Source organism: Lycium barbarum, chromosome 12 (genome assembly GCF_019175385.1).
Source record: "Lycium barbarum isolate Lr01 chromosome 12, ASM1917538v2, whole genome shotgun sequence".
Lineage (NCBI taxonomy): Eukaryota > Viridiplantae > Streptophyta > Magnoliopsida > Solanales > Solanaceae > Lycium > Lycium barbarum.
Genome location: NC_083348.1, coordinates 100,489,408 through 100,514,689, shown reverse-complemented (window position 1 = coordinate 100,514,689; position 25,282 = coordinate 100,489,408). Strand labels below are relative to the sequence as shown.

Here is a 25,282-nt window from a genome sequence, read left to right as displayed (position 1 = left end):
AATTTATAAAGTTGGAATGGACTCTCCCCTCTGAGGACACTATTTTCATAATGAATCATCAGAGAAAAAACAGCATCGTGTAAAGTAAGTGGAGATTGAGGTATGAGAGTTGCCAATTATTGTTTTGTTTGCTTACTCTTTTTTTTTGGTGCTTAGTTTCGTTTATTTCTTTAAGAACTTTGTAAGTGCTCGTCTTTTCGTTCGTAGATGTTATCACTTTAAATTACATCGTTCTTTATCCCACTTTGGCTGAATCTTTAGTATACAGTGTAGTAGTATATTATACTTAATTCCTAACCTTTTCAACAGATTATCATGACTGAACTTTATATCTTATCAGTATGTAAGAGTCATTAAGAAATAGAAGCATTCTGTATATTCCTTCTCTCATAAGAAAACATTATAATATCATAGTATAAATAACTCCCAGGCCTAAATCAACTACATCAAACACTGACACAAAAATTAGCAAAGATGTTTGCCACAGCGCCACGTTCTCTATACCGTAACTTCCCAAAAGCACTTACAAAATATCCTACAAATCCACCAACAATTACAGGGTACTTAGTACTAACTGATGAAGAATCAGAAGAAATGGATACTTTTTGCTGGGGTATGTGCAAGCATAGTAGTATCAGTAAGCTCCCATTTCCTCAAGATAGAGTCATGAAAGTTGTTCAAAATCCAGAGTTTGGTGAGCCTAGTGTTCATAAAGTTTGGTTCTTACCTGTTCTTGATCAACCTATCGCGTCCAGCCGCTACTATGTTATCAAAGCCAAAGGCAGACACAAAGGGTATGCAACTTAAATTTTCTTATATCTATGCAAGGATCTAAGGATTTCAGTTGTATGAACTTATTGTGTAACGGTTTTTTTACACTGTCAGTGACTTGAGTGAGCTTGACTTTAATTTGGAATGGTAATTGCTATGTTAGAGTCAGTAACTATAGTAGAATAGTCTATTACATATAATAGTTATCTTATACTCTATTACCATGATCTTCTACTTTATCATAGGTGTGTCCCCACCAAATAAAAATATTTCTATCCCATGGGGGAATCACTTCAGTCCAGCTTGATTTTGAACTCGAGTGAAGGAAGGAAAGTGCCAAGGTCGTAGCCGGCGGGCTAAGCCTTCTACTTAAAATTTATATCATAAAGCTAATTTCATGATATCGTAAGACTTAGGTTAGGCTGACTATTGCAGGCTAGCTACTCCTAATAATTTAACACGTGATGCCTAGCTGGTTATCATTTTATCATATTATCAATTAGTAATGCTTAAATTAGAAACTTATATATAATTATCTTATAGTAAATAATACTCCTATGCTTTTTAGACTGTTACCACGTAGAACTTACATACAAGATCTATACCATCCTTGTTTACTCCGCTCTTCCGATTAATTCATGCAGGAGGGCCTATACATCTTGGAAAGAAGCAGATATGGACAGTTGTTGCTTTGACAATTCGATGAATGATCTAAAACCAAAGCCTTTTAATCACAAAGACCCCTATCAACAATTTGAGATTTGTCCATATGAATTTGGTTTCTATGCTAAATCTGTAGCCTATGATGGGGTTCCTCCAAAATTCCTCAGGAAAAAAGGTTGGCACGTTAATAGTATCCATTCACTTAAAGTCAATTTGAAAGAAGCTGAAGGCCTCCTCCAATTATCCATTCATCCATCAGATTCAGATACCCCTGAATTAAATATTCCACCTTCTTCCAAACGTTCAGTTCCAGTAATTATTGGCAAATGGTATTGTCCATGTGTGCTAGTAAAAGAGGGAAATATTAGAACTAAACAACAGATGAATAAATCTTTGTTTTATGAAGTGACACTTAAATGTTGGTGGGAGCAAATATTTTCTTGTGAGAATGAAAAAAGAAGAAATAGAGCACACGTGGAGGTCGATGCACGTGTGAGAAAGTTGTTAACTTTAATCAGTGGGACGGAAGCTGTAAAAGATGAAGAAGGAAGAGGAGGGGTTGTTTGGTTTAGAGTGAAAGAGGAATTTAGAAATAAATGTATAGTGGAGAAAGTTGGTTTGAATAGTGCTGTTATTGACAAAATGAGATGGATACAAGAAAGAAGGGGATGGTTTGAAGGAGGAGAAAGTGATGTAAGAGTGGAAGGTGTAGAAGAGATAGAAAGTGAGAATGGATATTGGAGAAAGTTTAGCTGTTTTGTTTTGGTGGAGAGCTTTGTGTTTAGGAGAATGGATGGAAGTTTGTTAATCAACTTCAATTTCAAGAACACTCAGAAAATTGTGTGCCGGTGGGAATGAAGATATATGCAAGAACTAGTATATGTTGAATATGTACATGTTAATGTGTTGCTGGCTTCTAATCCTATATGTATAGGCTTGTGTTGGTGTTCTTCTCCACACTTTGTCTCTGCTTAAGAGTTCAGATGAATTAATAACAACTACAGAATGTCTCTCCTCTTCTTTTGTAACCATTGTAAAACTTAGTCTTTTATTCTTATTATTGTTTTATCTGTGTTGTTGCTTGTCCACAAGATATGTATACAATAACAAATTAGGATTATCCGATATCGCATTCTGTGATATTAACATGGACAATATAATATAAAAGTACAATATCCGGTCAACAAGGAAAAGATCTTGAACATAATGAAACACCAAAAAGCTAACTTATGCGATAAGGATTCTACGAGATCATATCCTTTGGAGGAGAAGAGTAACCATAGTTTAGATGAACAAATGAGAGCCAATTAGACCATTGCATGTAGCGTTTGAACTCTGTTCTACTTTACAGATTGTGATATTCAAAAGGGTACCCTCTTAGTTCCAGAATATTCAGAAATTATACTTCTGAAGAAGACCAGGTGACAGACCATTTTTTTATCAAAGTCCCTTCCAAATTGTGAACTTCATCAATGCCACAATGTGTTTAAAGAATGAATAAATATTACATTTACAATCGAGCAAGGAAAAAAAAAAGGGGAGGGCATTAATGATCTATTTAACCAGATAATAAAACATGTATCATTAATAACCCATGTTTGCCAAGCCTAAACACTTGTATTCCAGATCTGCTAATGCCAAAGTCTCAGTGTATCACTTAACTAAAAGAAGAAAGGCCATTGTGTAAAGAAGTAAATTCAGAAATCCATATCCCAGTTCACAGTAAGTCAACAATATTTCCAATTCCCATTATTTTGCTTGAAATAGTAAAGGCAATTACAAATTTCACAAATGAAAAGAAATAAAATAAAGTATATATGAATGAATCTGAGTATGCTACTTGTTTAAAATTCACCTGTAACTATTCTTGTGGTGAAAATCCAGTTTGTAGCCAAGTTTTGATTGCTACTCAACTGGAAATTTTGGTCTCTAAACAGATGATGTGCCAAATAAAATAAAATATTAAAACTCTTTGCTTTTGTTAGCTGACTTGTTCTCCAATTAAATCCAAGCCAACTATAAGAAATGTTAAGCCTTGAAACAGCAAGTAATAGAAATGTATGCCCTGTGCAGATAATAGGCTTCTTGCAGCTGCAGTGAGCAAAAGAAAAGCAAGTGCTAATTCCTTCCTGTAGATTTTGTTTGCTTTCTTTTTCTTGGGGACCTCTTCATGTTCTTTTATTTTTCCGTATAGTTCTAGACCAGATTCGGATAGCCTTCTTGAAATTTTCTCTTCATTCATATTCTTTGATTCCCTCTCAGCAAATGCTAGTAAGTCCGATTCCGAAGATCTGCCTGATTTCTTGGTGACCACCCATTCATAGGAACTACCCAACTGAAATAGCCCCGAGACCATGGCGTTGAATTTTGTGACAGACATTGTGTTCTCGAATAGGAGGTATGGCATTAGGAAAGGGAAAGACTTTGGTGAAGGAAGGATGTTCAAAATGGACATGACGATAGGGACGTAACAGATCACCCAAGGAGGTAATTCGGCTTCTGGTATGAACATTGTTAGTGGAAGTATGATACAGAACAATGTGAATGAGTAAAAGGGTAATATCAGCTTCCTTAGAAGAAAGAAAAGGAATATCATGTTGGCCTTCTTCCAGACTGAGATCTGCAATGACAAATGCAAGAAAGTCAAGTATTAGTGTTTGGCAAGTGGAATTGAGAGTGCGAAGATAATTCTTACTCTGTTTCAATTTATTTATCTTACTTTCCTTTTTAGTCTGTTTAAAAAAGAATGCCTCTTCCCTAATTTGGCAACTATTTAATTTCAACATCTCACATGGCATGTTTAAGACCACAAGATTAAAGGTCATTTTGGTACATTACACATATCGACCACAAGATTCAAAAGTCTTTTTTACTTTCTAAAATTCCGTGCCAAGTCAAACTAAGACAAACAAATTGAAACGGAGGGAGTAGAACGCAATGCGCACCTTGGACTTGAGGATTGACGGAAGACATAGTCTGAAGAGTTGCATAGGACCAGAATGCCAACGGTGCTGCTGTTTTTTGTAAGCCTCATAGGATTCTGGTAACTCGCAAAGGGCCCTTACATCGTTAACATAGATAAATTTCCATCCATACAAGTGTGCTCTGACCGCAATATCCATATCCTCTACAGTTGTGCGTTCCAACCATCCACCAGACTCCTCCAAAGCCTTAATTCTCCAAACACCAGCTGTTCCATTGAATCCAAAGAAATTGAGATAGTGACCGTTCACTTGCTGTTCCACCTCAAAATGGAAGCACAAGTTGATGTTCTGAAGCCTAGTAAGTAAGTTCTCATCCTGATTAACGAAGGTCCAGCGTGCTTGAACAAGTCCAACATCCGGTTTTCCCTACATAACAAAAATCCAAAAGACTTTTTAGCCTTGTAAAAGGATTAGCAATTGGCTATTCAGATTGAGTAATTGAACTAGTTTGTTTGTTACCTTAAAATGAGGTACAGTCAGTTTAAGGAAATCAGGATTTGGTTGGAAGTCGGCGTCAAAAATTGCAACAAATTCATAATCCTGAACATAGTCACAAGCCATTGCGGATTTAAGGTTGCCAGCTTTGTAACCAGTCCGGATGAACCGATGTCTGTAGATGATGTTGACACCTTTCTCTTTCCAGGATAAACATTCATTCCTGATCATTTGCTGCAGGACTTCATCATCTGAATCATCCAATACTTGTACCAACATTCGGTCTTTTGGCCAATCCAGCTGACAAACAGCGCCTATTGATTGCGCAAAAACCTTTTGAGTTCAAGAAAATTAAAAAGTCAGATTAAAATCTATAATTCATCAAGATCATTCAGAAAAGAAATACAACACAAGCTTTAACTCCTAGGCAGATGCAGTGTAGTCCCAATTGATTCAACTGAACCAGGACGTTTATCACACAGTATAAGTAGGCGTTTGGCCAAATATTTTTCACTTCGTTTGGAATTTATGGAGGTGGAGTTGGAAAACAGGTTTGGAGCACTTTTTCAAATTTGGAGTTGGATTTGGAAATTTTATAACTAAACACTGATTTTGAAATAAACTGAAGAATTATTCCGAAAAAAGTGAATAATTCTCATGGCTAAACAGGTCATCAATATATGTATATCTGAAAAATTGCTAAAAATTTCAACAAATACTACGTTTTGAACCCCTAATTGCAAAAGTGCAATGATTTAAGTGGCGAGAACATAAATATTGAACCCATTAAATTTAAATCCCGGACCCGGTGGATCAAGAATATCGATTATCTCAACTTGCTCGGGGCGCATTGCTTCTCATTCTAGCTTAATTAAACAAGCTAACTTCCCGGTCATCCGATGGGAGGTTGTAAGTAGAAAGGGGACAATGCAATTCAAGTTTCACATCTAAGCACAAAAAAAGAAGCTGATCGCTAATAGGAATCCCAGAAACAAACTCTAGAAATTGCTGGACAAGGGTATATTCGTCACAATTCAGCTCATATGATTGCCCATTTGAACTCATTTTATCCCTCAAAAGTTCCAAATCACAACTTCAAGACCCAAAGTCCTCAAGAATTCACCCAGCAAAAGATGTCAAAATGCCATAAATCCAATCCAAACTTGTAACCTAAATCACCAAATGCTTATATTCCACAAAAACCCAAAAGGAATGATCAGAAGAAAAACCCAATCTTTTTGAAATCTACTAAAACCTCCCCAAAACAGAAATAACCCACCAAACAAGACACCCAAGTTTAAATTATGTTGTCTTACCTCTTTTTCATTGCACATGGGAATCTGTACAAGAACCATGGGGAAGTATGATCCACCCTCAGGATCACTTGCATCTTCATTGATAATTGGCTTGATCTTCCTTAACTTCATCCAGAAACATCCAAGACAAAGAACTAGTCGATCTACTGATTGAATTAGGAATAGCACAATGCAAAAAGAAGTAAGTGTGGCAAGTGTAGGTGCAATATAATCAGCTCTAAATGAAATCCAAGCCATATAAGTCCATTGCAAAAGACTTTGAACCTCCCAAGGATTCACCAGATTTAAATGCCACTGATTGAAATAAGCAAAGATTTCAATAAACAAAGCCGCCACTGAAATAGCAAGAAAAACTCTAATAAATCTGTACAACTTTCCCCTGTATTTTGGCTCTTCATCTCTTTCATCTGATAAAGCAATACGTTTCTTGACAGAAGCAAAAGTTGTAAACAAATTATTAGCCAACCATGGGATACATCCAAGTGTTCTTTGGGCTTTCAAAAGAAGGACTTTAGTGAATCTTTTTGGATTTGCAGCTTTATTTTTATCCCTAAAAGCTGATGGTGAATTCAAATCATTGACTTCAACTAATGAAATGCTCCTTGGATTCTCTATGGTGACAACTACTGAGCTTGGTGCCATTATAGTCTACAAACTTCAGATGAAGAACTTACTTGAGGAAAATGGCAATAAATGAATATCAAGAACTCAATTATGAGTTATGACATTGAGACAGTGACATTGAGGGGAGTATAATTTGATCTGAAAAACTGGATCTTGAACAGAAAAGATATATGGGCACAGGAATTTAGAGAGCAAAGAGGAGTTTCTTAAATGAGTTTTGAAGTCAAAGCTAAGAGAGAGAGAGAGAGAGAGACGAAGAATATGCTTTGTTAATTTTTGTGAGTAGAAGAAATAAAAGGAGGAGAAGATCAGGTGTCAGTGGAGACTGGCGTGGCACATGGAAGCTTCGGCTATAATTTAAATTGTTTTAATATGTCTGCTAATAAGCAATTATCACTAGTTAATATAGTGTGTAGTAGTAGTTGTTGTTCAAGCAAGCGTAAGAGAAAGGAAAAATAACACACAATGAGGGACCAGTCAAAGATTAGTAAGTTCAAGGAAGGAAGACAATTTTAAGTTTATATAAGTAGTAAAGTAATATTTCGTCAAACTAAAATAATATGGGAGAAGGAAGGGGTTCACCCAGATTCCTCTGGGCTGTCAATCAACAAAAAACAGGAGGAGTTTGCAAACAAAAAGTGACAGCCAATTACAGCCAAAATGCACAATGTTTAAATACAGTACTATTCAAGTCACATCACCCTCCCCCGGCTTCTCCATGACGTAGAAAAGTCTGAAATGGTCCTTGAAATGTTTATTAAAGTAAGCTTTAGTCCTTGACGTTATCAAAATTGTGCACATTTCATATTTGTTCGATTTAAAACACATGGTTGAAATTATTATTGATGAAATTAGCTCGTGACAAGTATGTGAACTATTTAAACCATTAGGAGGGGTTTTTCCGAATTCATTTTTCCTAATTCTTACCTCAAGAAAAAAAATTTAGTGACAAACTATGTTATTGTGGGTTTGAAGGTGACATACATTGATTGTTCACTATTTCATACTTGTACAGAGGCGATTCGAAGTAAACGAATAATGAGTTCAATTGGCTTGAATATAATTTTTCTCAAGTTACAAATTAGGAGAATGAATGCAAAGGAGTCTGTCCTAGTGCTTTTTTCAATTTAGACTAGTCACGTGCTTCTCACAAGCCAATTATGTTAAAAATAGCAACCGTCATGTGTTTTTAAGTGTATAACAATGACCAGTCGATTTTGATAAACATAAAGGACCAAAAACTGTTCCATTACATATTCCAAGGACTGTTTTAGACCAACCCAAAACATAAGGGACTATTTAGTCACGGCCGTTCCGTTCTGTTTCATAACATGGATAACAAAACAATATACTCCATAGTACTGAAAAGGAAACACTTCCTTTTTTCTTTGGTGTAAAAAAAGGAAACATTTCCTACGTCTGATGATCTGTAAAATACCGCGTCTTTTTCCGCAAATTAGGATCTTTAAACATGATTTTTTGGTCTTCTAAATTTATTTTTCTGTTTTGATTGTCATAAAGAGTAAATAACAAAGAAACTGCGCCTGCCGCCTCCCATAAGTCAATCTTTCCATGTTACTGTAGTTGTCATGAACTAACTAATCATATTTCCCTTCGAAGTCAATTTGTTTGGTTTATTTCCCTCTGTAGTCAATCTTTACACGACACTTTTATTCAATTATAAGTAGTAATTAATTGAAATAGACTTCACAAAATTTGAAGTGAATTTTTCTCTATAATAGTCCAGGTAGGATCAAACGGTGCTATGTAAATCATGTGGCAAAAATTTATCTGCAACGTGTGTTTACACTAAGTGATAATTGAATTGAAAATACATAATTTTAATAAAACCATGTTAGCCGTATAAAATTAAATTTACCTGTAAGGAGATTTGTTTTGTATTTAATTTGGCAATAACAAATTTGAGCAATATGATCATCATATTTGATTTTGCTTTTCGGATTAGTTTAAATACACTTACAAAGAAAAATAATTTTTATACTATCTATATATTACCTGTTGTAACCTGCGATCTATCTTATTTTCAAGTTAACAAATCATATTTTATGGACAATAATCTATAGATATCTTTTAGTTAATTTGATAGAGTAAATTTTTTTTTTTTTTTAACAATTGTTGTATAAGTTAAATCATTGTTTTTCAACCTTTCACTCCACTCATCAAACCAAGGGAAAAGAACCAGGAACTCGGTAACTCATACAAAACGCGGTAGTTGACTTTCTTTTTTTTCCTTTTTCGACTTAGTAGTTATAATAATACTTACTTATTAAGTTCTTTTTACTACTTGTGGAGTATTTACTACCATTAGTTCTCCATCAACAATAAAGTCATTAAAATGGCACTTTATTTGGTGTAATATAAATTACAAGTGAGTCTGGTTTCCCATGTTTTATTTCTGACATGCGTGATGAAGCTATTTGTTTTTTTTTATCTTCTCGCCTTTCAAATCCGTACAATTCACAAATGATTGAAGAATAATTTAATGTAATATCAACATGGGCTCACCATTTACCCGCATTAATAGGTTAGAAGTTAATCCCCAGTAGTACTTACAAAATAGGAGTAGAACAATTTGCATGTTAGGTGAGTCAACGAAACGAAATTAACTTATGATTATTGAACAATTTATACAAATCAAAAGGAGCTAACTTGGAAACTTCAAAAGGTCAAAATTACTTTTGAAAAGGTCTTCATTCGGATTTTACCCTTTTGTGACTTTGTCTTTGTCATTTGGATGTCCTAAAAATGCGATGACACCTCCTAGATAATGTCCCTAAAATAAGCGACTAAAGCCTCATTTGTTTGCACTTATTGGAGGTCTGAATCTGAATGGTTCAGACTTTAAGCCATTAAATGCATTTGTTTACATTAAGATCTAAGCACTTAATGGGTCTGAATAAGTCTTAATCATTAAGATCTTGAACCAAGTCTTAATATCATTAAGAGATATGTTTGTATGAAACTTTTTTATCACCAGCTCCAATCCCAACCCTCCACCTCAACCCCACCCTCACCACTCTCCCCACCAACCCCACCCCCACTACCTCCTACCCCAAACACCCACCACCCACTCACCCCTCCACCCCCATCACCACCTACCACGACTACCGAACATCTCCACCGTTACTAGTGAAAATAAAGGTTTCATTTTTTTTAATCAAATAATATTTTATTTTATTAAATTTGTACTATTTATTTTCTACTATTTAGTTATTTTTTAATTTGAATTGTATATTTATTATGTTTAAATAAATACATTATGAATATTCAGATATTGAAAAACAAACAGTCTTAATCATTCAGTGTTTAGATTTAGAGACAACATCTTAATTATTCGGATGTGCATTCAGATTCAGACGTCTTAATCTTAATGAAAACAAATGAGGCCTAAGACAACAGTGTCAAATAGTATAACTCTGCCCATGTAACTTTCCCTATAATTTTCTATTTAAATTCTAGCAATATTATGAGTTGGTACAAACTTTAACTTTTATATATTGACAATATATAAAAAATAAAATAAAAAAATGTCACGCTATTAGCTTATCTAAACGATAATTACATATAACTGTTCATATAAAAAGTCAAACAATAACTTGAAAAGTAAGATATATTAATCTTTGTTATTCTGAGTTCTGCATTCTAATCTTTTTAAATTATTAGGTTTTAAATTAATAATTTATAGGAATACATATCAAATAGATTTTTAAGATAAATACTGAATTTGAACCAAAGCTACTGGGTTCAGCCGAACCCGTAGCCAACAGCCTAGCTTCGCCCCTGCTAGGTTAAAATTCGCTTATTATATAAAAATAAACGATAAAAAAAATTAAATCCAACAGATAAAAGTGAGAGCCTTTTCACCAACTAACCTAATGGTGATGCAAGTGCAAGGAAACACAAGGATCTTTTCCTGATCAGGGTATTCTGGGTTTTCACATGGAGGAGTCCAAATGTGTTCATATTTGTTGATTGCTTACGTAGAGAAGACAATCTTGAATTACAAGTTGTTTTTTAGATTTCTTCAATTTGGACTCAATTATACGATTTGTGATGTGTACCATATGTTTTTTTTTTGGTAGGTCCATAGTCCACACACCCCACGTTAACCCGTTTCCTTTCGCTTGTACCTTCCATTATTAGATGTAGTGACTATGCACCCAATATTTGATCAGCCTGTCTAAAAATATCAAATTAAAACCTAGCAAGTTTAGCATATTCTGCATAAAATCCTTCATGCATCTTGCATCTAAAAACTAAATAAGTTGACTGTTAGACCTTTAATCACACTAATTAATTTCAACACACTGTACACTTAATTATTTTTCATAGATCTATTGACTATTGCGATTCCTTGATTTCTTAAACGCTCCATAATGTAAATGCATCAGATCCCAGATTTAGTCCAGGTTTGACTTTCACACTAATTGCACTGCGTTAGTGATCAGTGCATCAAGGCTAATAACACCCAAAGAAGTGCTAGAAAAATAAATATTAAGAGCCATTGTAACAATTTGCACCAGGAAATTGGCTAATAGTAACATATAGTAACCAAAAGCTTGACGATGACACCCATCACAGAAATCCTGACATTTACATGGAAGCATTGAGAAATGAGCGGCTGGTTTCATCCAAATAACTGAATATCACAGACTGACCATCAATTGTTTTGGTTTATCTAGTACTGTGCGTTCATGTTACGTTGTCTATGCTTCTAATGTTGGACCTTCATGTATGTTGTTCATGTTTTAGATGTCCAATCCTAGGCATGAAGTCGTGTTAAATGTTCCACTTTCATGAGGGATTACACTTTCATGAGGGAATGTATCTTCTTATATGATTTTCAGCAATCTTTACCTCATGAGCTAACTTTTAAAATTAGTTAGGCCAAACGTATATTTCTTCTCATCATATTATGTTGTTCACGTTTCAGATGTTCAACCTTGACATTAGGGAGTGTTACATGTCCCACATTGGTTGAGGAGTGAGTTTTCTTATACAGTCTTAGACATTCTTCACCTCATGAAATAACTTTTGGGATTAAGTTCGGTCAAATATCTATTTCTTCTCATCTTATATTGTCTACACTTCATATGTCTAACCTTGGGCTTGAGGGGATACTAAATACCCAACATTGGTTGCGTGAATGTGTCTCTTTATATGGTCTTTATATATATATATGGACCCATGTTTCTAAATGCTGAATTTCATCTCTAAGTGAGAGAGATCAAAATAGGGTCGAAGGGGTTATGGTGATGCACCCTAGCAACCAAGCAAAACCTCATCCGATCCAACAGCACACAAAGCCCAAGTCATAACCGAAGGATACGGCGCATATGTGTAAATCAACAAAGTTTTAAAGTCTTGGCCTTACGGCAGGGCCACATGTGGCCTTTTATGTCCCTATGTGAACCCCCCATGTGGCCATCCACCCTGTCCATCGCTGTACCAAAGTCTTTTTTATTTATTTATTGGGACTTTATTGTAGACAATGATATTTAAACTGAATAAATAAATAAATACTCCATTACATTTACAATTGCTGAAAAAAGAAGAACAAAATAAAGAGAAGGGGGAGGGCATTAATGATGTATTTAACCAGCTAATGAAAACATGTATCATTAATAACCCATGTTCCCACTGCATTTTGTGGGAGATTCCAAGCCCAAACACTTGTATATTCCAGATCTATTAATGGCAAAATATCACTTAACTAATAATCTGTCTCCACTGATTGAATAAAACTCGAATGACTTTATAAAATCATGTGCTACACTACAAAAACTGACAGCTACTTCTAACCTACCATCCAGAATATAGTAGCCAGACTCTCTCAATCAACCATTTCAACTGAACACTTCAAAATTTAGAAGTTTTTGAGGCATAAAACATGAAAGTGGGAGCCTATTTATAACTGCAAGAAAATCATGAACAAGGGAACTGAATCTCTCTAACAATTTTTAACCTCCAAATGGAAAGAACTATCAATCAATCAATGGATTCAAGTACAAAATGCTAACAGAAATAGGCATATAGTGACTCTAATGGAAGTGGTATGTATTTATTAACTGTAGGTAAACCCGTCAACCGGTCCGGTTTTACCGGTTCAAACCGGTAACCGGAACCGGTTAACCGTTTATTTTATACTGGTCCAGTTTCAATTTTTTTGAAACCGGAACCGGACCAGTTAAATCGGTGGATTTTTTTTTTTTTTTTAAATTGTAATAGCCGTTGGCAGCCCAATGGACCGTTGGGCAACGGTCCATTTGCAAAAATGGTCGTTGCCAAACGGTCCCCAACTCATTTTTTGCCCCCCCCCCCCCCCCCCCCCCCAAACCCCCCAAACTTTTTTTTTAACACTTTAATCCATCCTCCACCCCTATATAAACCCCTCTCCATTTCCATTTTAATCCAAACCAATCACTATTCTCTTTCTCTCAAATCTCAATCTCTCAATTATAGTTACTTTGCAACAATTAGTCACTTTAAATTTCTCTCAAATAAGTATTATAAAGTCTTATTATAGTTTCAATTATTAATTTTGCAATTATAATATTGTTAGTGGAGTTGGTAATTTTGCAACAATCCGAAGTAACTTTGGTGGATTTGCAATTTTAGCCGCCTTCACTTTGTTGGAAATTAGTCCGGCAATTTGGTACCTTCGTTCCAACTCTATCTTTATTTTTCGCAATTTAATTTGTTGCAATTCATTTTCTTGTGATTTAAATTAATTCTATTTAATAATGGCGAAGAGATTTAGACGTGGTGCCGGTAGTAGTGGTATTGTTAGGCATGGGCTTAATGAGGAAACATTTGTGGAAGAAACACCTAATTTATGTATTGATATTGGTGGAAATAATCCACTTTTAGGTCATGAGGCAATGCAACAACATTATACCGACACTTTTAATGAAATTGACGATGATGATGATGATGATGATGAAACACAACCCCCCGAAAACCCCACAGGAGATACATGTCCTGCACAATCACATACACAAGACAAACCGCCTAGAACTCGTAAGCCAACCGCTAAAATTTGGAAATTTATGACTAAGGATAGGGAAAGCCAAACAGCTAAATGTACTCTATGTGGATAAGTATTTACTTTTAAGCAGGAAACTAGTAAGGATGGTGGAACGGGTACACTAAATACTCATATGAGAAAGAAACATATGGATGTTTGGGGAGAGCAAAGGGATTCAAATGTGGGGGGTATTCAAATGACGATAGACCCACGAACCGGTAAAATTTTTAAGTATGACAAGAAAAAAGAGCATGTAGAAATAGCTAAAATGGTAGCTTATGATTGTTTACCATTTTCCTTTTCTTCGGGTTTGGGGTTTGTTACTTACATTCAACATTGTTATAATCCGTTATTTGAGGGTATTCCTAGAAGTACTTGTAGAGCGGATATTATAGATTTGTATAAAAAATATAGATTTTATTTGCGCCATGTATTTAATTCTTTAAATTGTAATGTTTCTTTTACCGCTGATTTGGGTCTTAGTCTTAACAAGTTAGATTTTTTTGCTATTACATGTCATTGGATTGATGACAATCGGGTTATGCAAAAAAGAATTATAGCTTTTTTATATGATGAAGGAAAAGGTCGTCACGATGGAAATTTTTTAGCGGATTCAATGTCTACTATTATGAGATTTTTTAACATTTATAGAAAAACACTTTGTATTGCTTTAGATAATGCTTCTAATAATATAAAGGCGATTGGTCTTTTAAAATGAGAACTAAACCCTCCGCTAAAAAATATTTTTCTTGTAAGATGTAGTTGTCACATTTTAAACTTAATTGTTAAAGATGGTCTTGTGCTTTTTGACGATTCTATTCAAAAAGTTAGAGATGCAGTTGCATTTCTTTTTTGTAATGCTAATAGGGGAAGACTTAGAGATTTTAAGAATGCTTGTGTGGAAAATAACGTTAGACCTAGGAAAATTCAAGTAGAAATTGAGACTAGGTGGAACTACACTTACACTATGCTACAACAAGCATATGAGTATAGGATTCCCATACAACAAGTTCCCAACAAATATAATATTAATAGTGATGATTGGTTAAATTTTACGGATTGGGAAGATGTTAAGGAATGTGTTGAACTCTTAGAAATTTTTTATAATGCAACTCTTGCTTTTTCTAAACAATTCTATCCCACGGTAACCGGAATTTTAGCCTACTTAGCGGAAATAGCTAGAGTTTTACAAGAGTATAAATATAAACCCGGTTACCAAGCGGCTATTTTTGATATGACAACAAAATTTAAGAAGTATTTTTTTCCCATCCCAACTTTATTTATATTGGTTCTCTTTTAAATCCTTGTTTAAAAGTGTCTTATACTAAAGCATTGGTTGGTCAAATTTATACATTTTTAGAAATTGATGAGGGAGTTCAACCATCTTTAGCTGAAGCCGAACTCGCTATTGATGACGAGTTTAGAAAAGTTTTTACTCATTATTCTAATTTGGAAGAACATGCTACACTCGTTGCCCCACGCCCTACTACTTCTCAAAGTAGCAAAAAGGGCTTGTCGGGTTTAAAAATTTTACATTCACATCCAACTCCTTCTTGTAATGCAAACTTTGATGAATATCACTTTTATTTGATGCAGCCAAATGTGGATATCAAGGAACTAGATGAGTTGGACGTCTTAGCATGGTGGAAGAAATACAAGGCAAGTCATCCGATACTCTCAAGAATGGCTCGAGATATCCTTACGGTTCAAGTATCAACCGTGGCTTCGGAGAGTGCATTTAGCCAAGGAAGACAACAAATTGGAGACCATAGACACTCATTATCCGGCTTTAGCTTGCAAGTACTAATGTGCACCCGCGATTGGATTAGATCGGAGCGATGCAACCAAAACTTAGAAGCGGAGGAAGGCGAAGAGGAAGAGATTGAAAATTTGATAGTAAGTGGACCAGACCAAATGGAAGACTTTGAAGATATCTGCATGGCCGATTTTGATATGGGGGAAATTAACCAAATGATTGAGAATTGGTGATTTTATTATTCTACTATTTCTTTACAACTCATGTATTATTTGCAAATTAAAAAAAAAAACTACATCTTGCAAATAAATGTTATCCAAGAATGAATAAAATATATGGCTCATTGAGTTTTCTTCTATTTACTTGTGTTCATATTTTTACTTATATTAAGTTAGGAATATACCTAAAATATACTAAGAATATACTTATAATATACATCTACTTAAATTAAAAACTAGAAAGTTATATACTTGAAAAATAACTAAAATATACTAAGAATATACTTATAATATAAATATACTTAATTTATAAAATACGAATTTATAAACTTAGAAAAAAATTAAGCTATAAATAACTTAAGTTATAATATATAAGTATATATAGTATACATATAACTTAAACATATATATATATTTATATATACGTATATGCTGCCTGTATTGCTGTTAGTCAGTTAATATATAAACCTTACTTATAAATAAATGTAGCATATGTAAATATTCCTACAATATACTAATAAATACTATAATATATATATATATATATATATAATATACAAAAAAAAAAAAAGAGGTTTTGTCACTTTTGAACCGGACCGGTCCGATTTCGGTTATTTAACCGGTAAACCAGAACCGGTGGCTGGTTCCGATTTTTGAACCGGAAACCGGCCGTTTTGTTAACCAATTACCGGTCCGATTCAAACCGGTTAACGGGAGTTGTAGGTAACAAAGTGTTGAGAATTAAAGTTGCCAAGGAGTTGATACCACAAGTACATGATCAACTTCAAGTAACTACACATAACGAATCCGTGCACGTGAGAATATTGAACTATAGGTGGACCCACATGGAAGGGTGGGAGCGCATGGAAAAAATTATGTATATATATATGTGTGTGTATATGCCTTGAGAAATTAGTATATATTTAATTGTGCACTCTAACAAACGAATGTGTTTTTGGGACACGTTGGTTGCAACTGTTGCTTCCTTTACATGTCACCCCGGATCGAATTCGAATGTCACTTTTAATTATCTTTTTGAGTCTATTTTTAGGAAAAGAATAAGCGTTAAATGAGCGCGCCTAGATTCGAACCTGCTGTCACCACATGTTGCATAGACTTAGCCACTGAGCTATCTCTTTCATTTGCTTCACGGTATTAAGTTTTATTTATTACACATATTTGACCTATATACTTGTATTTTCGCCACTGCTACGCTATTAGTGACCAGTCCGACACGGTATTATCGCTCAGTTGTCATTGAAAATTTGTTGGCGTTTATGTTAAGATAATGGTGCCCCTGCCGTCTTAAAATCCAGGGTTCGCCTCTGCTATAGTACTATAGTCGAACCTCTCTATAACAGTCATTCTCCCCTATAACAGTCAAGTTTTCTTTGGACCCCATGTTTCATATTATATTATATGTGTTCTCTATAACAATTTTTGGCTATGGAAGCCAAAAGATATCCGGACAAATGACGCTATTATAGAGAGGTTTGACTGTACTACATGCTAAAAAGCAAAGAAAGTTCCTATGGATATAATACACTAAACAGAGAAGATGGTTCTATCACATGACACAAAAACCCAACTGCAAGTTACGTTGAAGAACTAGCAAGGGTAGACAGCAAAAGAAGGCAAATTGTTTCCTTAACATGAATTGCTGTAAAATTACAGCTTCAATTGTAAACAAGCACATGAACGAAAACGTGAGCATGCTGGGATAAACTAACAAAATTTCAATTCCATTCCTAGTAGGTGAGATGTCCTTCTTCTCTGCTCTTAGTGACACTGGCTTCACATTGTCGCACCCATCATGGCCAACTTACCTACAAGATTACCTCAAATATTCATAATTCAATTTTTGAAAAAGAAAAAATTGGACCACTCAAATTTGGAATGATGCTCCGGTTAGCTTCTAATTCTTCAAAGGTTTCCCATGCCTATGTTACTATGTGACTAAATTTGTTTAATTTCTCACTATTATTCTTTTTTTCTTCTTTTTGTTCTTTGGGCCAGGGGAAGGGGACGGGAGGGAAGACCTTGAATTTTTTCCTACTAGATAGACAATGACTTGTGATAATCCATGTTAGACTAAATATGTTTTGATTCTTGAAGTTTTCTACTATATGGTAATTTTCTACTGCATCTTATGGGGACTTTGAGAAATTAAAGGACAAGGAAGAGCAAAACATGTTGCTTTGGACTTTTTTTTTTTTTTTTGTGGTGAATAAGTGAGATCCAATTAAACCATTAACATGTAATTTTTGAGTTCTGTTCTACTTTACAGATTGTGAGATTCCCCCTATTAGTCCTAATACTTTCAGAAATTATACTTTTGATGAAGACAGGGCGACAGACCATTTACCCTTTCAATAATGAACTACTCATCAATAATGCAGCGTGTGTTTTAAAGTTTCCAGAGAGTGATATTTTTTACATCGATACAAAGGCTAGCTAATTATCAGAGCTAAGGGACATGATTCTGAGACAAACAAGAGATTGGTAAAAAGGAAACAAACTGTAGAAAAACAAAATATCTAGAAAACAACAGGTTAAACATAAAAAGTTTCAACAGTACAAGTATAGTGTGTACCCTCGCTAGCACTAAATTCAAAGTAATGCATAGAACTGTAGAAGAAAAGATAAGGGAAACGAGATTAAGGCAGCATAAGGATAATCAAATCTATAAATACAAGTTCTAAACTTGGCAATCTTCTGAAAGAAACCAGAAAAGTAGCTAATCCCCTTGAAACCATAAAAAGGATGGGACTAAAATAACTTTTCAAGTTGAATCTTCAAATGCTAATCATATACTACTATTATTAGTTTTCAGTTCAGGTCTTTTCATGATTGGTATTCTCCTGAAAAGTCGACAGAAAGCTATAGCACTATGATTCTCTATTATCTCTCCAACTTTTTTTTTTTTTTCACTAGAAAGTGTGTGGAAAAAGAAACGCTCATCACACTTATATGGGACTCAGAGAAATTATAGTACTGCAAAAGTATGTTTTCACTTTTTTCCTTGTTCGACATTTACTATTTTCCTCTGTTCCCTTCCCATTGTCCTATTATGAGTCTATGAGATGATTTTTAGCTGAATTATGAGTAAGCATGTCCCACTATTTTCCTCAATGTTTCTTCCTAAGAACATATTCGGACATGCGCAGTACTAGAAGCCCCCAGAGCAGGCCTGGAAGACTATGAACCCCACCTTCTGCGCCCGGGACGAATGACTATGCACAAGAGTACTTGGAATACGAGCGCAATTGAAATTCCTGGGGAGTTATAGATTTGTGTATTGGTAAGACCGTTTACTATTTTTGAAACTCAATCTCTCACCCGGATGAACCATATAGCCAAGAGAAACCATGAACCAGAATAGAAGAGGTTGCCCTACCCATGAGTAAATATTTCATAGTAGCCTTATTAATGTTTCTTCCAAAGAATCGGAGGGAAAATTGGGACGATGAGTCTTAAAACAGATACTTCAGGTGCGCATCAGTATGAGTAAGCTATGACAGATTAATGTCCCACTAAATCTCAGTCGTTTACATTGCAACCTTATTCAACTAAGTGGTATACAAAATTTATCTCCAAAATAGAAATTGATGCAGCAACAACCATAGAAGCTTGAACGTGTAAATCTATGCACAAATAGAAATGAATCAATGACAGCATAATGAAAACCGCTTAAAAGCCTAATATGAAGAGGTTATAGTAGTTTAGTTTTGACAAAAACAGTAGCTTATCATATGCATAGCATCTCTAGCCATCTCATGGCACTTGAAAATTGAAATTGCAATGTCATCAAACTGAAGTTGAAGATGTTGATAATTCACTTTCAAAGTGACTCAACAAATGTTAGGAACCTCAAAATGAAAACAGCACCAAAATGACATGCGCAAAAGATTAAATAATTTGAACCAGAAACTCTTACACAACGAAGCTGCACGTTGATAACAGACACGGTGCATCAACCAGGCAATGCCATTTAATTGAATACATAATTGATTCATGATAATATGCTGGATAGTGGACGCAAATTATTCAGAACCTAAAGACAATTTGGATTGACAAGACAAAAGTTGAGTATGTTAGATGATTATGATAATTAACAAGATTATATCAGCAAGAATTGATGATTCCCACAATAAAAAGGCAAACAGGAACTCGACATCAGGGACTCCTTCTGAGCAATACAGACGACTAACTTTCTCTTTTGGTACATAATGGTTTATGTTAATACAAGACTGACAACAAATATAAAGCAAGTGGCTTTTCTTTATTTCAACAAAAGTAATCAGTATTAAAAGGGTCCCAAGACATCACAGCTAGGTTTGAATTACACATATGTATAAGATGCATGTCCTATAAATACGGACAACCATTCATTCTGTTTAAGGACCATGCCATAATTTCAACAGCGTGCAACTTTCACAGCTGAAATAGAACAAGTTTCAGAAACTTCAGACTACTTAATCACATATCAATAACGTACAGAACTAATCTATGAATCAACAATAAATTTGTCCATACAATCATTGGAACAAATGCAAACCTACTATTTCACCTAATCAAATACCTTTTTTATGTTTTTCAGATATTATTTTCTCCCACTGTTCCATCATCTCTACTTGGAATTGGATTCTACTTCTCATGAGCCGTCACTTCTTTCTTACTTCCTTTGCCAGTCAAAACGTTTCACATGCACCCCAAGTAGCTTGGTTTAACCATATGGGATCCCAAGCCCGTTTAGTCATTCAAATTCAAATTCATGCTGTGTGGGACCATTACTCCCTACCATTCCTGTAGAGGACCAATTCCAACGAGATCAAGTTTTGAATATTAAGTCCTTTTAGACTGGGTGCTGTTGAAATATTGAGCCCTGGTGGTATCTCGTGTATATAGTTGGTTGAATATACGTTTTCCCTTTTCCTTCACTAAAGTAAAGCTATATGTAACCAACTTAAGCCAAAGACGAAAGCACCAAATGAATACAGCTAAAACGATAGGAGTATATTTTTAGATGCAATTATGAAACAAAAAAGAAGAAGATAATATTGTAAACTTAATCGACGTGGCATTTGGGTCAAAAATCTTATAATTTGTTATCCAGTTCATACTGGACGATTATGTAAATCACTATATTATAGAATGCGTTACAATTTAGTCAGCCATTGTGCTCTAATGGCACAGAACTTTTACCATTCAAACTCCAAACGCTATTTGAACAAAGATTACTCAAAATACTACTCATATGATTTGGTGTATGCACCGAGAGGATAAGATTCTCCATAAAAAAGAACATGAATCCGATTGACAATTAAATGAAACTTGTTTCAGGTAAGTCAAGGCGTTCAACTATCAAAAGTTTCGTTGTTTGAGCCTTAAGATTCAAAACTGTTGTGAAACATGGTTTGGAAATTATAAAAAAGGATTTTACATAAATAGCCGACTAGATTCATTATTTACTTTTCTTAGTCGGTTTACATAAATTATACATGATTATATACATATTTATTATACATGGATTATACATATATTATACATTCACGGGCTATTAAGCGGTTGAGTGGATGACTATTTAGGTTAATTAACAAAACATGGTTGTTTAAATGAAACATGGTCATTCGCACAAATGCCCCGGTCTCGGGGTGATCTTTAATTTTTGGGAAAAAGACATACAATGGCCAACATGCCAAAGTAATCCATTTTTTTGCACGGATTGCCCTTCTTTTGGGGTGGTCTTTAAATTTTGCCCCTCATATTTGTGTTCTTTAAGTTTTGCCCTTCGCTTGGATACCTGAGGTTCTGGGTTCGACCCCCGCTCAGGCATAAAATAAAAAAAAAATTCGCAAGGCAGGGCTGGGGGGAGTGTATGCCGGATCCGGCATACAATCCTTAAGGAAAAACTAAATGTTACGTCCCGTATTTTTATACATTGGAACAACCCGGATTAACTATGATAATTTAAGGCCAAGATTATTCCGGGATTTGAAGTCGGGACTTTTGACCATTTGATTTTAATTTGAGATATAAGTCATGTATGAAATTGATGGCATTGAACACTTAGGGAAAATTGGGACTACAATTCATAAAATTGGAACTAAAATGTTGTGCAAAAAAAAAAAAATTCCTTGGTGGCCATGTAAATGGGAATTGGTCCCACACATTGTGTGGCCAATTTTAATTGGTCCACCCCATGTGTGGGCCATGGACACTTGGACAATATTCATATAAGCACAAAAGATGACCAAGTAGTCATCTTTTCTACCATTCCATCAAAAAAAAAAAAAGAGCAAGAAGTTGAAGAACAACTTCAACCACACGGCCAAGAACAAAAAAAAAACAAATCCAATTCAAGCCATCCCAAAATTATTTCTTTGGTGTAAACCCACTATTTTGAGGTCCCTAAGTAGTGTGGAAGTGTTGTTGGGGCGATAAAATCATCCGTTTGGCAAGATCACAAACCCTAACTATTTGTGGGATTGAAGAAGAAAGGTAAGAATTTCTCTTGTTTTATGAGTTGTGAGTGTTATATGCTTGTTGCAGTATGTTAATATGGGTGAAATTTGTGAGATATGGTGGGTTTGAAGTTAGCCGTGTAAATGGGTATTTTGATTGGGTGTTGAATAAATTCCTTGCAGCGAGTTAAATTGTTGTAGTGTGTAGGATGGCTAAGAATCATCAATATATGTATATGTGTAGTGATAGATGAATATGGGTCATGCTATATGCCAAAGAACACTAATGTCGCTTAGCGTTTTAATGGTTGTTGTGATGACTTTTATGTTGGAAATGAGAGTTTAATGTCCCAAAATGATATGGTGAATTGTTGCGGACTGATTTTAGGCTTATTGTGCGTTTGACGTAATTTGTATATTTATGAGAATTATATCGTTACATTGTGGATTGTTGACACAAATCATGAATAGAAGTTGAGAAGTGTGGCATAGGGGGCTGCTCTCGGTTTGGGGTTGTTTTCGGCCACATTGGATTAAATTATTGGATTGTTGGAAAAATTATGTAAACTGTTTAGAAAGTTCTTGAATGTTGTTGGTAAGAATTCGGGTTGACAATTGAATGTATGAGCTATATTGTGGCTTGAATGTAAGCCGTTGAAACGAATAGTTGGAAAGTTGTTGAATGATGTAAAAGAAAGTTACTATTGTTATTTTGCCTTTCGAATTGATTATCGATGTTGCTAGGTTGGTTGTTGTTGTTGTTGTTGTTGTTGTTGTTGTTGATTTTGAGCGAGTTAAATTCGCGGGATGGCCTATTTATAGGGGAAATGCTGCCGAATTTTCTGTAAAATTTAATGAATAGTTGGAATGAATGGCTTAAGTGCCCTTAGCTAATGTTTGGTATTCGTTGGCGTATTTGTAGACCTTGGGGAGCCCGAGGCGTAGATTTGGATTAGCTTTAGATTGATTCGCTTGGAGTGCGTACGAGGTATGTAAAGTAATCCTCCTTCTTGGGCATGCCTTAGTTAAAATAGGCTATGATATAAGCCTCGAGGAAACTCTATTCTCACAATCCGAGCATGTTTATGAATCGCATTTGTTCTTTGGCATCCTTGCCTTGTCATGGCAAAACATTGATCCTTATGTTCTTGGAATCCATAATTTGTAAAGATTACATGAAAGCTGATTTTTGTTTTAAAGTTCATTCTTTAGCGATTTCAAAACTTCAAACGCCCATAATTTCCTCAGAAAAGCTCGGATTGCTTTGAAATTTTCGTAGGAGTTTGTATGATATAAAATGAGTATGTTTTTCATAGACGGGCTCAGTTCGGGTCTATACTCGTCTGTGGGTCCCGCGATGCCCTTTATGTAAATTCGACAACTTTGAATCAAAAAGTGATAATTATCATTCCGATTTCGAATATGACTATTTTACTTATCCTTCGGATTTATAATAATGATTTTATGCATATGATTCCTCACTACTCCGCTCGTGCCTACTATGATATCGTTCGCCGGTTCCCGGGCCGGTTCTGTTGTCGTGCGCTTTTTGATACATTCCGGTGTTATGCTGTGTTTATGGTTCACCGTGCTCCTCGCTCGAGGGCCGGGTTCCACTTATGTTTGGCGTTATGCTGTGTTTGGCGTTATGCTGTGTTGTGATGTGTGACGGGGATTCGGAGATTTGAAACTTTCTGGTGTTATGCTGTGTTGTGGCGCCATCGACAGGCGGGCGACCACATTTTCCAGTGCCCTATGCATAATTTATACTTTGGAAATAAACATTTTGATATGTATTATTTTCTATATATCTGATTCGATTATTATTCAGATTTATTTTTGTACCTTCTGCTTTGCATACTCAGTACATATTTCGTACTGACCCCCTTCTCCGGGGGCTGCGTTTCATGCCCGCAGGTACAGACGCACAGCCTGGTGATCCACCTGTTTAGGACACCCTTTCTACTATTCGGAGTGCTCCTCTCTTTCCGGAGCTTATACTTTTGGTATATATATTTATTAGTGCATTTGTATATATTCGTTCATGGGTACGGCGGGGCCCTGTCCCGTCATATGATTCTGTCGGTCTGTTTAGAGGTCTGTGGACATGTTTGTGGGTTAGGGTCTTTTTGTATGAATGTATGTACATGTCGTTTGGGCGATCACATACGCCGAGGCGGCCGGTCCGCATATGTTGTTTGGGCGACCCTATACGCCGAGGCGGCCGGTCCGCATATGTTTATATATTGCTTGGTTAGCCCTGTGTGGCTTTCGTTGGTATTTTCTGCGTGCAGGGTATATTGGATAGTCCGTAAAACAAAGGAAACTCTGCCGAAATTTTTCTGGAAATTACCTAAATTTGAAATAAAGCCTTGTCGGCTTTCGCCATATACTAGAATGAGTTGATAGAATTTGAGATAATATTTAATAGAGGGGTTCGGGTGCCCAGATCGGGCACTAGTCACGGCCTACGGGGTTGGGTCGTGACAGAAGTGGTATCAGAGCGGTTTGTCCTCGGAGTGTCCACAGATCGTGTCTAGTAGAGTCTTGTTTATCGGTGTGTTGTGCACCACATCTATAAACAGGAGGCTACAGGACATTTAGGATGTTGTCTTTTCTTCTGATCTTAGATCGTGCGATAGAACTGTGCTATTAGGATGATTCTGTTTTGATCTGTTGTTGTTTTTCTTTCAGTGATGCCTCCGAAAAAGGCGACGGCCGCCCAGAAGAAAAAGGGCGTAGTAGGAGAGACCAGCCGGGCTCAGAAGGGTACTCGGACCCTTGCTCAGATGATGCGTGATATTACGTCCCGGCCAGCCGACTCTGCTACGTCTTCATCGTCAGAGGAGTCTGGAGCAGCTTCACCATTAGCTCAAGGGGCTTCAGCTCCCGCGCCTCCAGCTCCTCAGCAAGGGGCGGAGGACAGGACACTGAGAGAGGCTGTGCAGTTATTGACCACTCTGGTAGCGGGACAGGCTTGCAGACGCGGGCGGAGAGATGATG

The 25,282-nt window shown here is 35.7% G+C and overlaps 2 protein-coding genes and 1 long non-coding RNA gene across 3 annotated transcripts; 2 read left to right on the top strand and 1 right to left on the bottom strand.

Moving 5' to 3' along the window:
- The first annotated feature begins 228 nt into the window (after nucleotides 1-228).
- On the top strand, nucleotides 229-2,458 carry LOC132624321 (uncharacterized). Its single transcript, XM_060339119.1, has 2 exons — nucleotides 229-794; nucleotides 1,416-2,458. The coding sequence occupies exons 1-2, from the start codon at nucleotides 475-477 to the stop codon at nucleotides 2,290-2,292; spliced, it is 1,197 nt and encodes a 398-aa protein (XP_060195102.1). The 5' UTR covers nucleotides 229-474; the 3' UTR covers nucleotides 2,293-2,458.
- A 692-nt stretch (nucleotides 2,459-3,150) lies between these two features.
- On the bottom strand, nucleotides 3,151-7,262 carry LOC132624320 (xyloglucan glycosyltransferase 4). The gene is made up of 4 exons (XM_060339118.1): nucleotides 6,170-7,262; nucleotides 4,878-5,186; nucleotides 4,380-4,784; nucleotides 3,151-4,054 (listed from the first exon to the last, which is right to left on the bottom strand). The coding sequence occupies exons 1-4, from the start codon at nucleotides 6,809-6,811 to the stop codon at nucleotides 3,416-3,418; spliced, it is 1,995 nt and encodes a 664-aa protein (XP_060195101.1). The 5' UTR covers nucleotides 6,812-7,262; the 3' UTR covers nucleotides 3,151-3,415.
- Nucleotides 7,263-23,097: 15,835 nt separating this feature from the next.
- On the top strand, nucleotides 23,098-25,248 carry LOC132625015 (uncharacterized). The gene is made up of 3 exons (XR_009576610.1): nucleotides 23,098-23,267; nucleotides 24,197-24,285; nucleotides 24,974-25,248. It is a non-coding gene; the product is annotated as an uncharacterized LOC132625015 (long non-coding RNA).
- Nucleotides 25,249-25,282: the final 34 nt, after the last annotated feature.